At 40.4% G+C, this 14207-nt stretch overlaps 1 protein-coding gene across 6 annotated transcripts in view; it reads left to right on the top strand.

Annotated features, from left to right (window-relative positions):
• Positions 1–14207, top strand: part of PAK3 (p21 (RAC1) activated kinase 3) — a 188725-nt gene that overhangs the window by 140069 nt on the left and 34449 nt on the right. For 5 of the 6 annotated variants that reach the window (XM_075007384.1, XM_075007383.1, XM_075007386.1 and 2 more), the window contains 5 exons: positions 1086–1186; positions 5185–5229; positions 6377–6530; positions 8772–8809; positions 11266–11397. In XM_075007384.1, coding sequence (XP_074863485.1) covers positions 1086–1186; positions 5185–5229; positions 6377–6530; positions 8772–8809; positions 11266–11397 — 470 coding nt within the window. The remainder of the gene's footprint in view (positions 1–1085; positions 1187–5184; positions 5230–6376; positions 6531–8771; positions 8810–11265; positions 11398–14207) is intronic. The other variant, XM_075007388.1, reaches the window with a different exon arrangement.

Raw genomic sequence — 14207 nt, forward strand, 5'->3', positions numbered from 1 at the left:
AAAGCTTTTCCTGACAGGACTGTTGGCAAAAGATATGCAAATGCATTGTGCAATTTGCAAATTTTTTGTTGCCATTTCTTGGAAGTCTAGACACAGCCATAGAGGACTGTCATTCATAGTATCTCAGACAGTCTGCCAGACACAAAAGTGCTCCTGAAGTACCCTGACTTGACCACCAGCCAGGGGCCAAAATTTTGTTTACTTGTCAGTTGAATACTCAATAAAACTGACCTTGGATGTGGTGCTGCATTCAGTTTTTCACTGGAAAAAGATATGATACTTTGCAAAGAGCGCTAGAACAGGAGGGAAGTGAAATACATGTTCCTCCCCACTTTCATCATAAGTCAAGCCCCTTCCAGAAGAAGCACCAAAATCTGTTAGGACAGATTTCAAACAAGTATTAGCAATTGAGTATGAAGAAAAAAGATGATGCAAATAATTTACCTACCTGATGCTTTTTTATATATGCCTAAGAAGGCTTGTGCATTTGTTTAAAATAGATTCCTTGCCTGAATCTTGGCTCAGGTTGAACCTTTGTAACCCGGAGCACTCTCATCTGGCAACATACATAATCGGACATGATTTTAGTTAGCTGGATGACCACTTATCATTGGTGTGGCCAAGTTTCCCGTGATCCCATAAAGTTTGTTTATACCCACCAGTCCTGGCTCTCAGTGTTCTGTGCTGTTCTTTAGCTGTAAATTACCCCACATGTCTTCTCAGAGCCCAGTAAGCAGTGGAAGTGGCGGTAATGTGCTATACAATGTTGACCTCCCTGGGTTCAGCAAATTCTTTCGTCTGATACTCGTCAGGTCCCGAGGGTGCCGGATGAGAGAGGTTCAACCTGGAGCTGTAATCTGGATTTGGTCATGTGAAGAAAATCAAATATAATTTCCTGGATATCCTTGAAAAAAAAGGGTATTAGTAGGCTGCCACTTCATTAACCTGGACCTATGTAGCGTATCAGATTCTTTTTGAATTGTTTGCCAGTTTAACATGGTTACTTTGACTGAACCTGATTGTAAAAACTTGTGAATGAAAAAAATCTGCAGAAAATAAGCGCATGTTAACATTTTTGCCTCTAGCCAATAAGAAGAAAGAGAAAGAGCGTCCTGAGATCTCTCTTCCTTCAGATTTTGAACATACGATTCATGTGGGGTTCGACGCAGTCACCGGGGAATTCACTGTAAGTAACCGCCATATTGCACCTTCAGAACATCTCCCAGTTCCTGGATGGTGAAATAGTCTTTTTTAGCCAAAAACTTCAAGGTCAGCAGTCTGTCTGAGAAAAAACAAACTGGTTGGATTTGGTTTTTTTGTACTTTGTCTCTGATTCTGGCTGCTTTCTCCACTGCTCACCCCGTCCATCTATCTCCGCCCCACCATATTAACAGCATAGTGCCTGTGCAAAATGAATACTAGGAGGAACCCAAGTGCCTGTCTGGATAAGTCTTGTAATTTGTTCACTATCATTGGAAGAATGTCACATAAGGAAAATGTGCACCCACACACCCACCTGGACACATTGGGCCCTCAGGTGCATACTCTGGCTGGCCTGGAGACAGCTCTAGTGTAATACAGAAAGGTGCAGAACAGGCCTGGTGGAAGACTGGTCATTTTGTTTCAGTAAACAACCTCCAAGGTATTTGTTGTGCAGAGACTAGGAAGTTGGATGTGCTTATAGCTAGAGAATGGTGGTAAGGTGACAGTCAACTTTACCACATATTATTACAGGACGAACCTCTCTAAACTGGAACTTTCTTGTCCAGCAAATTCTGTAATCCAGCATGCATTTAGTTAGCTGGATGACTGCTTATCATGGGTGTGGCCAAGTTTCCCATAGTCCCATAACGTTTGTTTACAGCCACCAGTCCTGGCTCTCAGTGTTCTGTGTTATTATTTAGCTGTGATTTATGCCTACGTGTCTTCTAAGAGCCCACTAAGCCATGGAAGTGTTGGTAATGCTGCTAGACAATATGACCTCCCATAGTCCAGCAAATTCTCTCATCCAGCACTGGTCAGGTTCTGAGGGTGCTGGATTAGAGAGGTTCAACCTGTTGTAGGAAGAGCTAATACAATGTGTTTCAAAGCTCAAGTAGTGGGGAAAATGAGTCTGATCCAAAGCCGACTGAATCCAGTGGAAGGCTTCATTAGGCTTTGGATTGGGTCACCGGTAAAGTAGTGGATTAATTAAGTAGTAAGCCTAACATGACAGTGAATTTATTTGTACTTTTTCCCAGCCTAGTGCTACTAGTAACTTTCCTACCTTTAATACCCTGTGTGCTGATTGATCAGACTCTGCTCTAAAAACATGGTGAATGGTAGGAAGTGCTAGTGTTAGCTGGCAGAGGAAATGAAACCGGCAGGATGAAGAAATCGTTTTGTGGCTTGCTGGTCAATCTGCCACTAGCTTCCAAAATCTCCTACCAAATGCCGTTTCTTTGTGACTTTTGTTTTATTTGCTTCTTCTGTTTGTTTAATGTGTTTCAGGAAGCTAGAACCATCCCGCTTCCTAAATAAATAAAACCCCTGCACAAATAATACATACAAAATATAAAGAGGAGTTACCACCAAAGAGCTTTTATTTGAAGCTTATTTATAAGGAATTGAAGTGCTCTCAGTGATTTGAAAATGTTACATTCAGATATTGGATTTTAAAGAAAAGATATGACCTCTAATGTGAACTTTACAGAAATATTCTAGGCCAGATCCTGAGGTTCTTATTCAGGCAAAGCTGATTAACGTCACAGGGAATTTTCCCTGAGTAATGCCTGAATGGAGATTGAGTTTAGATCTCCACATTTGGTCTTCTGCCCTTAGAAAATTGCAACAAGTATATCAATTTCAGAACACTTCTCTGAAGTGCCTCTACATTTTATTGTTTCTGTCTCCCATTCTGTGTATCTATTACTTCACAGCTAACTTTTACCTTTGCTCCCATTTCTCACTCCCACTCTACATTCTGTCATGTTTTTATCTTCCTCCTTTTTTGTTATATTTTCCATCTCTTTCTCTCCCACCTGTTCTATCCCATTTCTTCCCTTTCTTTTGTGTCCTCTGATCTTTTCTCTGATCCTTCTTTTCAATGTTCTCACAGTTACTGTCATATTATTTTTCTCCTTGTTCTGTACTCTACACTGTCAATATTTTCTCTGTGTCTCTTCCCTCTGCTCATTCCCTGCTATGTTCTGGATAGAAGAAAAGTGAAATGGATTACAATTATTGTCCCTGGTGCATCAGTAGACAGTGTTCCTAGGAATTTTCACTTCCCTATCAGCTGGAACAAAAAGAAGTGGAACAACAACAAAAACAAGTTCTTAGGTCCGAGGCACCTGCTACCACTGCTTCAGAGACCACTGTGTGGGTCGCTTTTAATATTGCTGCCAGCCTCCATTGTGTCTAAACAGTAGGTCTGCAGCATCAGACTTATTTTCACCTCTCATGCTGTCGGCAGTGCATTAGCACAGGTCCTGGCCTCTTCTAGAAAGCAATGCTTGTTCTACGCTGAAAAGGCTCAGATCCACTTTTATAGCAGTGATTTCTTTAAAAATAATTTTTTCCTCTTTTATATTATGGGCACTAGCTTGCTGTTGTCCAGCCCCACTTTGTTGGATAGTTATTTCTACCATGATACATGTTTACTCCTTAAGAATGAGAGTGCTGAAGTTAATTCACTGGGCCGCTGCCTTAAAGGATGTCTGCACCATCTGAATTCACTTACCAAATAAAACAAACCAACCAGCCTGGTGATCGTGAGGCCTATACTGTATTACTTAGTATAGCAAAATGCTTATTCAAACCAGAGGAAATTTTACTGCCTAAAGAACCACAGTTTGCCCCAGTGCTATTTCCAGTCACCAGCTATAAGAATTTTGTTACATTTGGCTTGCCTAATTTTTCCCAGTCCCAGACACAAGTCTTGTCTCAGCCAAACAGTCAGATGGTAAACAAATTTTGCTGAAGGGACTGCGATTAACTACACAACTTTAAAAAAACTTCCCGTTGTTTAGTGATCGCACTAACTATGTCTCTGAAAAGCTTGGAAGTGTCAAGGGAATGTGCAACGAATGTGTCAATATATTCCATTTCAAGTGGTTATAGTGGTTGCCATGTCTGCTTTATGGCTTACATGCCAAGCATAGAAACATTTCTGACGCCTAATGTTAATCAGCCCTCTAGATGTATTACCTGATTGCTATTCATTGCATTTAGAATCGGAATCAGGAACACCTGCATGGGTTCCTGAGCTTTGCCTTACAGGTTTTAGCTTCGAGCTGCGTTGTTACTCACATATGCACATTAAATCTCCATTTCACTGGTCTTGAAGCAACCATAACTGCTAGGAATTTAGGGCACAAAACGCCAAATGAAATAGGTTGGAAACTGTAGACCGGAAGCATGCTTCTTTAGCTTTACATTTACTTGCATTTATTTTAAAGGGAGGAAGGCTCCCAGTATGTAGCTTTTTTGGTTTGTTTGGAAGTGCATTTTCTAAGGCGTGTCTTCTAGGGAAAGTTTCTGGACCCCCCAATCTGGAATAAAAACTGGCCACACCCCAAGCTTTTAAATATTCTTGATTAGGATTCTAACCAGCTGGACAAAGTCCTGGCTTTAGATCCAAAAAAGTTACACACTGATGTCCTAAACAATTATCTGTCCAAAGTTTTCACTCTGATACATATACAACTCATATGGTAGCAACTCTTGACATTCTCATATGAAATCTGGACGTAACAACAGCTTTCTCAGGTGCACTTTGCTCCCTTGTGCACTGGCCAGTTGTGATCTCTGGACTGGAAAAGCAATGGAAGAAGTTGCATGCAGCTCTTAAAAATTACAAAACTGGTTTCACAAACAAACAAACAAACAAAAACCACTGGGTACTTTTTCCAGTCACTTGCTGTGAATCCTCAGTAATATATTTTATTAGGAAGAAAAAAAAATGGTAAAAAGGGGGATGGTGCTTCCAAACTTTGGAACAATTGTGATTTTTCTGTTTTTCCTAAGTCTGTCTTCCTGTAACCTGTCCAGCACCCTATCTATTTGGTGCTTACCTCATAATTCTCCCCCTTTAGATGGTATTTTCCCCATTTCGCCCCATTGGTTTCATCTCCTTACCACCTTCTAAGTTGTCCCACATTCTGTTTTAACTTTCTTTTCTTTCTTTATTTACGTCCATTACAGCCAGATCTCTATGGCTCACAGATGTGCCCAGGGAAGCTCCCAGAGGTGCGTCACAGGCCCAAAAGAAGCTTGCATCAAAGTGCTTCTTTGAGATGTCATAGCACTGCAGCAGCAGGTTCATGTGTGTGCAGTAGATTTGTTGCTTGGCTTATCCCACATTTTTGTCATAATCCCAAACTCTAGAGGCCCATACCACACATTGTTTTGGAGAAAACTTTGTAAGAAGGAGCCATGTACAATGTATCTCTAGATTGGGGTGGCACCAAGGTTATGCTTAGATGCACTCTGGGAATAGTCTTTATTCGGTAGATCCTCTAATTCGCTGCTAGATGTTGGCTTTGCAGTAAAAGGGGAAAATTGTAGGCTCCGAAATTTAGGAAATTATACTGGATGTTTAAAGCAATTTGTCAACCATAATTTCCCAATGCAAATTTGCCTCTTTCAGAGATTGGACCAATTTCCAAATGCCGCTCTACCTCCTAAAATGATTGAAAACTCAAGCTAGGCTTTGGCACTTCCAGCCTGTTTTCTGAGTTTCTACTTTCTATAAATTTTTAATAACAAGCACAGAGAGCTAAGGGGGCTGAAAAAAGAGACTTCCTTACCAGCAGCCATAACAGCCGTGTTGCAACTCAGTATTACAATTTTTACATTTCAGTCCAAATTGTTGCCCCACTTATCCAAACTAGAAACAACAGCCCCCTGATTTAGATATATTATCAAATAAATGTATCAGGGAGGAGGGATTATCTTTTAAATAGAACAGCAACTGTATATTTCCATTACTAAGCATTGATAATCCAGTGTAAAGCTCCTAAAATACACCGCGTTGTCCACAAATATAGAGTAGTCGTGTTATGTCTGCACTTAATCACCAGGAAGACAAGCTAAGCCTTAAATCATTTTCCATGGAAGAGCAGAGTTGTTTGAAAGATAAGTTTCATGCACTTTTTTTCCTGTCAGTCATAACTTTCTTTTCTTTTTTAAAAGTTGGATCCTGGTTTTAGCTCTGTATTTTGGTAGAGAAGAGAATGATTGCCTCTACTGTATCAGTGTCTTATTTTAGATGTAAAACGTCAATTTAAGTTTCTGAAAGTAATCTTACAGGTAGGATGGGATTCTGGTAAGGAACTATACAGTGAATGGCTGCTGAATTTCCTAAATCATCACTCTTTCTACTTGACATCCACAGGGAATTCCAGAGCAGTGGGCCAGGCTGTTACAGACCTCCAATATAACAAAACTAGAGCAAAAGAAGAATCCGCAGGCTGTATTAGATGTTCTCAAATTCTACGATTCCAAAGAGACAGTGAACAACCAGAAATACATGAGCTTTACTTCAGGAGGTAAGTTGAAGTCAAGCTCTGTAAGAAACTAAAAACCAAACTGGTTCAAGAGTGAAACAGGCTTCCTTAATGTGCAAAGAAGTGACCAGAAAGATGTTACAATCACAAGCTGCTTCCTCCCAAAGATGCATTTGCAAATATGGAAGAGCAATGGGATAATTGGAAAATGTGGTTGTTTTCCCAAAGTTAAATATAAAAGACTGAGTGGAACAATCACTGCTTCTTTCATTCTGAAACCACAAATAACTAGTGGAGTGCTATCCATCCATATATGAAATTAATACAAAACTTCTGCTGTCCTGGAGCCATACGTGGAATTTTGTTGAAGGATCAAAGAGAAAGAGGTACTTCTAGAGCTATAGCGTCTTCATTCTGGAAGTTTCATAGCAATCCAGGCATCATAATTCTGAAGCCTCCAAATGTGACATTGCTGACACTTTCCTGTTTTCTGTGTATTCTTCAAGGTCACTAAGCAGCATTGTGAAAATGCTTTCAGGAGAATAATTCTGCTTTTTGTTAAATATTTTCAGTATGTTCTTTTTTTTTTTTCCTTTTTTCTTGTTAGCTAAAGGAACTCTGTTGCCTGTTGATAATCACATCTGCTAAGGAAGCTGAGGCTTCAGACTCAGTAGAGTGTGTATGGCTTTAGTAATGATGTGTTCTTTTCTCTATCATTGCTGTCCTAATTATTGAGCTGATTCCTACACAAAAATGTTACAGTTGCATTAAGTTTACGAAGACGTAGGCCATTATTTCTGTTAACATGGTAGCAGCACCTGCAACTTTCTTGTCCTGAAGTTGTTAATTTGATAGATGGTGGGATTTATTAGCTCTATGCCGCTGGAGATAGCTACTTCCTAGAACCTGGTGACTTGACAGAGACCCATAATTCAAAAATCAATTGCTTGACTAACTTTAAACTTACCCCAACTACAATAACAATGCATTCCAGGATAAGATATCAAATATGCAAAGTTTCAGCTTGTAAGAGTTTTGTGCATGTGTGTGCAATCGCGAAAGCTAGAAGGATGATGTGTTCATAATCCTCTTTCAAAAGAAAACCGACACCTTGGCTACGTCTACACGTGAAGCCAACATCGAAATAGCTTATTTCGATGAGCAACATCAAAATAGGCTATTTCGATGAATAACGTCTACACGTCCTCCAGGGCTGGCAACGTCAATGTTCAACTTCGACGTTGCGCGGCACCACATTGAAATAGGCGCTGCGAGGGTACGTCTACACACCAAAGGAGCACACATCGAAATAAGGGTGCCAGGCACAGCTGCAGACAGGGTCACAGGGCGGACTCAACAGCAAGCCGCTCCCTTAAAGGGCCCCTCCCAGACACAGTTGCACTAAACAACACAAGATACACAGAGCCGACAACTGGTTGCAGACCCTGTGCCTGCAGCATGGATCCCCAGCTGCCGCAGCAGCAGCCAGAAGCCCTGGGCTAAGGGCTGCTGCCCACGGTGACCATAGAGCCCCGCAGGGGCTGGAGAGAGAGCATCTCTCAACCCCCCAGCTGATGGCCGCCATGGAGGACCCGGCAATTTCGACGTTGCGGGACGCGGATCGTCTACACGGTCCCTACTTCGACGTTGAACGTCGAAGTAGGGCGCTATTCCGATCCGCTCATGAGGTTAGCGACTTCGACGTCTCGCCGCCTAACGTCGAAGTTAACTTCGAAATAGCACCCGACGCGTGTAGCCGCGACGGGCGCTATTTCGAAGTTAGTGCCGCTACTTCGAAGTAGCGTGCACGTGTAGACACGGCTCTTATGGAGTTGCTTTTGTGCCTGCATAATAACAGGACAATGAAAATATGAGAGGGATCATACTGAAATTTTCCTGTGGGAAGATTTTGACCTCACTAGAAGGAAACACTGCATGTATATGCATTCTTTTTATCCAAGTGACTTTATCATGGGTCTGGCTTCAAAACTGCCTTCCCATTTGGTGAAGGACATGTACTAGATGAAGGAGGACCATTTTCTCTCTCTTTTGCGTAGTAAAGGAAACATGGAAAGCAGACAGTAATGCAAAGATTGACATTGTAGGAAAGAAATAAACCAGCTCATTCTACCATCTTGCTGTCGTCTTTATGAAGTGACTGGTTTTGCCAAAGGGGTTTTGTGAATGAAATCTGGTGAATTTTGGATGAACTTGTTCTTCTGGATTCCCCAAATAAGCTCTGTTATGAAAAGCTTTTAGCTAATTTCCCTTTGGCTCTTTCAGATAAAAGCGCCTGTGGATACATAGCAGCCCATCCTTCGGTGAGTGTAAAAACACCCCAGCTATTTTGTTTATAGTGTTTGTGTAAGTGTACTGGAGTGAGCCAGACACTTCGAATTTTCTGGCCTTCGGACTACCAGTCTCTTCAGTTGAAAGAAGTCACACACAGCATCTTTGCAGCACTGGTATTTAGGAGTCATTGGCTATTTTGAATTTTCTGTATAATATCTGACAGACAGCTTAAAGTAAGGCTTTGTTGACAGGATATTGTTTGCCATTCCCAGCCCTTTGTGGTTTTTAGGTTTTAATACAGTGTATTATTTCAGACTATAACTACACTTTAAGGTAGTTTTTTCCATCTTAAAATAAAATCACTTCTATTTTCTTTTGCTTTTGTATGGCTATAATTTAACTAGATATATGACCAAATGCAAATAAGATCAGAAGTGCTTCATAACTAATTGCAACAATTTGTAAGAATGTTTTGAACATTGGTCCATCATAATCAATGCTGAATTACTGTGCAAATCCTGAAGGTGTATTTATGGTGTTCATATAAATATTGACTGAGTTCATCAATATTAATATTATTGTATTAAGTACCAAAACATTAATAAGGCATTTGGCCTTTATTTTAAATTCAGTGACTCGATTTCACAGTTACATTTATTAACAGTTACATTTCTCGAAGAATACTGCAATCACATGAGAACATAATCAGCATGGCCTTCAAAAGGGGCTCCTACCTGTGCTGACTGTGTTCTTAGGAACTATCTCATCCTATGGATTATAACCACTAATAAGATGCAAGCTGCTACAAGACAATAGCCTACGCAAGGGGTTTTACAGGAATTTTGTATAAGAGGAAAGGTGGGAGCTCTATTGCAATACAAAGCAATAATTCAAATCCTACTAACTGAATTTTACCCGGTAATAGTAGCCTGGTACTTAAATATTCAGGGCATAGTATGAAGTGTAGCTTCCCTATTCTAGTGTAGTCACATGAACCTTGGAACTCTTTTAGAGCGTGGAAAGTTTGTTGCGGTCTGTTGTCATATAAATGAGATTGCTTTACTACACGTTTTTTTTTTTCAAAAAGGTTGTTATGTTATATCCCAAAGTGTGTAAAATATGAATATTAAACAGGAAACTTTACAATCTTGTGATATGCTACAAATTAATTATGAGCTCTTTGCTACCAACACTAAGACAACTCCAGATTCTGGCAAAGTTGTATGGTATCATACAGTATATGGTAAATGCTCATCTGACCCAGAGACTGAGTTCTGTGGTGTATAATTCTACAGTTTTGACTTGTTAGTAACCAGTTTTATTGGTCACCATTTTCAGTAAATCTGTTGTAGAGTGGGATAGATTCTCAAGGGAGATGCAATACCACTGTGGATATATTTAAGGGCAAATTAATTAAGGTAGTGAAAGGAATGATGTAGTTAACTGTCCTCCAAAATGTAGGGGTTTAAACTGAACTATCCATACAATCTTCTCTGTCCATTCTAACATCGATACCATGTACTATAGTGAAGAGAAGTGGATAGCTCACAGGTTATGTGAGAGAGCTGATTATTTAGAAGTATCTCTAGTTAGCTTAAGATCCTGCCTTGATAGCTATGATGCTCTCTTTGTTCCTTCTCTTAAACCCCTAATAAAATTCGCTTCAGCTTTTGGTAAATGTTTGATTGGACTTTTTGCCCAGTCTGCTCCTCTTCTAGCAAATTCTAGTCATTAATCCACATTTTATATATATAGTAGCTGAGATTATGATAGTTGCAGCCAAATTACCTTTATACCACTGGTTCACTGAAACCTGGCAAATAGCAGAAGTAAGAAGCATTAAGCATTAGATGACTGTGAAAAGCATCTAAACAGGAAAAATAATATTGGGATGTGTAAAATAAGAAAAGAGAATAGCTTTTCTCTATTATACAAAATTTTCTGTTAGTCTCGGTGGTGGATCCTTTGAGCTTTGAAATGCATTAATTAGTCTTAAAGGTAGACGTGTTAGCTTAATTAACTGTTACCCTTTCTGCAGACATGTTGCCAAAGCAATTAACCATGAACTAGAGGTGATTTTCTAATTCCTGTATATGTTCAGGTATTGTTCTCAGTTAAATTAGTTTTTCATTAAGCATGAAAATGAATTATTTACTTGCCTTTATTTAACATAAATACTCTAATAATGCTGCACAGAATGCAAGTCACTAGCCCAAATGCTAGTATTTACCAAGACTGGCCATGAGGAAGTAAGAATCGAATGATAAACACCAAAATGAATTAACCAAGCAATACATATATTTGTAATCATAAAAAAGAATGCACCATATGCAACTAACAACTGAGGTCTCTACAACCATATATAAATGTAAAATTCTCTGCTATGGCTGCCTAGACTTATGCTGTACATTATTAACAAGGCTCCCATCCTCTGTCTTTAAACAATACACGAACAATCATTTATGCTACTGCTTTTATTCCGCAGAGCACAAAAACTGCATCAGAACCCCCATTAGCTCCCCCAGTTTCAGAAGAAGAGGATGAAGATGAAGAAGAAGAAGAAGATGACAATGAACCTCCTCCTGTCATTGCACCACGACCTGAACATACAAAATCAGTAAGCCTCCTAGTAGCTTTAGTTGCAGTTGTCTTTGTATGGTATAATGGAGAGATATATCTGTTATAATTGGAAAGCCAAATGAGTTCCTTTTGGTTGAAGACTTAGTGTTAGAGTCCTACCAAGAGCTTTTAAATTCCATGAACATACAGAAGGCAGAACATTCTGATTTGAGGCTTTTTGTGTAATCCTGAAGTTTTCCCCATCATGCCAATAGGTACTGTGAAACTCTGGGTTTGTTTTTGTATGTATGTGTGATAAACATGGGCATAGCCACGGTCAGTGTCAGGAAGGCTTATCAAGATATTGCTAGCTCTCCTCTTTGCTTCCTTGCTGAGAGAGAACGAGATGTGATGAGGTGATGAAATTAAGAGCAAATGTAGACAGTGCTACTTCTTGTCTTCTAAGATAAAGCATTTGCCATATTAAAAGATGAATAAAATATATAAGGCTATGTCTACACTAGATGGTTTTCTGAATGAAATTGGCATTTTGTTGACAAAACCCAGGGAGCCTCTAGATTCCCAAGGTGTTCTGTTGACAGTAAATCAACAGAATGCAGCACTGTCATCAACAGCCCGCTCCCCATGAGGCGCAACACCTCTGTCAACGGAAAGCCAGTCTGGACGTTCCAGGCGGCCCTCTGTCAATAGACTGGGTTTCTGGGACACTGGGCAGATCTGTTTTCTGTGCTTTTCATTGGCTGTTTTGCTGATAGAGCAGCCGGACTATTTGGCCGCTCTCTGTCCACAGAAGTTTTGTTGGAATATATGTTCCAACAAAAACTTCTGTCGACAAATCACTGTAATCTAGACATAGCCTAAAAGTTTTCATAATGATGTTACTCCATGCATGCAACTGCCATTGTTGCTTCCAGGCTATTGCACAGTTGAGAATGGAAGAAGTAATCTGTGAGACTGCAAACTGAAGGAGGGAATTCCACAAGATAATGTGTCCATTAAGATGTGATCCCCATCATGAAAATAATAAGGTCTAATATAATGATGGAGTCTGTCATGTCTAAATACTCTGGGATGGAGGATAAAAATACAAATCAGCCCAAATCAGCCATATCAACTTCTGCTGAATCTGCCTAATCATTATGCTTCAGTTGTGTGGATATTGACTTTGGTGATGTTTGCATGATGGCTGCTACTGAGTTTTGTGGTAACTGCTCCCATCAAGGACAAAGCTGTGTTAGGTTTTTACATCGTTACTTCAACTCCAAGATCATGAACTGGATAGACTAATATTTCCTTTATGTCTGTGATCTGTGAGGTCAGAACATATTTTCAAGGGTTTCGGAATCCATTAAGATAGGCTATCTTCTTCAGAGCTGTTATGTGTAACATGAAACCAAAATGGCTTCAGAAGCGAAAAAAAATGTCTCCTTGGTATTACCTTTTTTTTAAAGAAGAGTAAAAGGCTTTTGGAAGAACAGGAGCTGCTTTTTACATTAATTTGTGCTATTACAGTAATAGATTATTTATTTTAATGAGGAGAAAGAATTGATGATCAAATACTAAAGAATTTGGACAAATCTAGAATTCCTTCCGCAGTTTCTACTTCAGCAAACTTCCTTGAAATGAATGAGAGTTTTGCTTGGGTAAGGGTTTCTGGATTTGGCCCTTGTGCTACAGAAATAATTTTATGGGTGATCTATTGCAACGGCACGTGACAGAGCTAGTGCTGAGTACCGCTGAGTGGGACATATTAGCCCTCTTCCTAATTTCTTGAAAGGCTCAAAGTCCTGAGGGAAAGTGTGCATCTTATGCCTGTGTTGAAGGGGAATGGAATACTTTTCATCATTCTAGTGATTCCACTGGACAGGAGACTAGATCAAAATCACTAGATACACACTCAGGTGGTGTCTACACTGCAAAAATAAGTAAGCAACTTCAAAGTAAGCAACTATGAAGTACAGCGTCTACACACACCCTACTTCGAGGTTAAACTTCGAAGTAGGGCACTACTCTATTCCCGGGAATGGAGTAAGGACTTCGAAGTTGGGCTCTCCATCAAAGTAAGGGGAAATGTGTGTAATCTCTCTGCTGGCTACTTCTATGTAGTTAACTGTAGTTAACCTCGAAGTTAGTTCCTAGTGTAGACCCACCCTCAGCGTATTCAGACTGTATCTTCTGACTTACCTGAGCTAAAACAAGATTTTTGTACTAATTACTCCTGTTTGTTCTGCAGAACCATCACAGGTTCTGGAAGCTGAGCTGGATACTCTTCGGCCTCATGCGTCGTCAGCAGTATTTTTAACTGAGCTCCAAATGAAAAAAACTTTTTTTCATACAGATTGTCAAGAGATGCCCCTTCCCCATAGTGCCCCTTACTGGCCAAGAATGTCTCTGCATTGCTTGCCTCAGTTTCCTCTTAAAATGTCCACATTTCAGCTGCTGAGGGTCCTGTTTATTAAACCCTGAACAAAGTCCTTCAGGAAAAAATTCAAACCCACAAAGTCTTCACTCCAGTTTCATCCAGGCCCAGCCTTTCCTCTCTCAGCAACTCTGAAGGGTCATTCTTTCACTCCAGTTCCAAACTGGGCACACCTTCTTTTCCCCAAGTGTCTGTCTTGCTCTCCCATCACCTCTTGCCTGGAGTTTGAGCCCAAGCCAGAAAGCGACCAGCCTGGGTCTTCAATCCCAGGCTACATGCAGGCCCATGATGGCGGGACGGGGCCAAGGGAGCAGTTGCCCTGGGATCCAGCATTTCAGAGGGGCCCAGAGCACCAGATGAAGCTGAAGTAGCAGCATTGGCAGCTGAAGCTCCAGGCGTCTTTGCAACACTGCTGAGTGCTATGCCAC

The sequence above is a fragment of the Carettochelys insculpta genome, chromosome 13 (genome assembly GCF_033958435.1).
Source record: "Carettochelys insculpta isolate YL-2023 chromosome 13, ASM3395843v1, whole genome shotgun sequence".
In the NCBI taxonomy this organism is placed as follows: Eukaryota; Metazoa; Chordata; order Testudines; family Carettochelyidae; genus Carettochelys; species Carettochelys insculpta.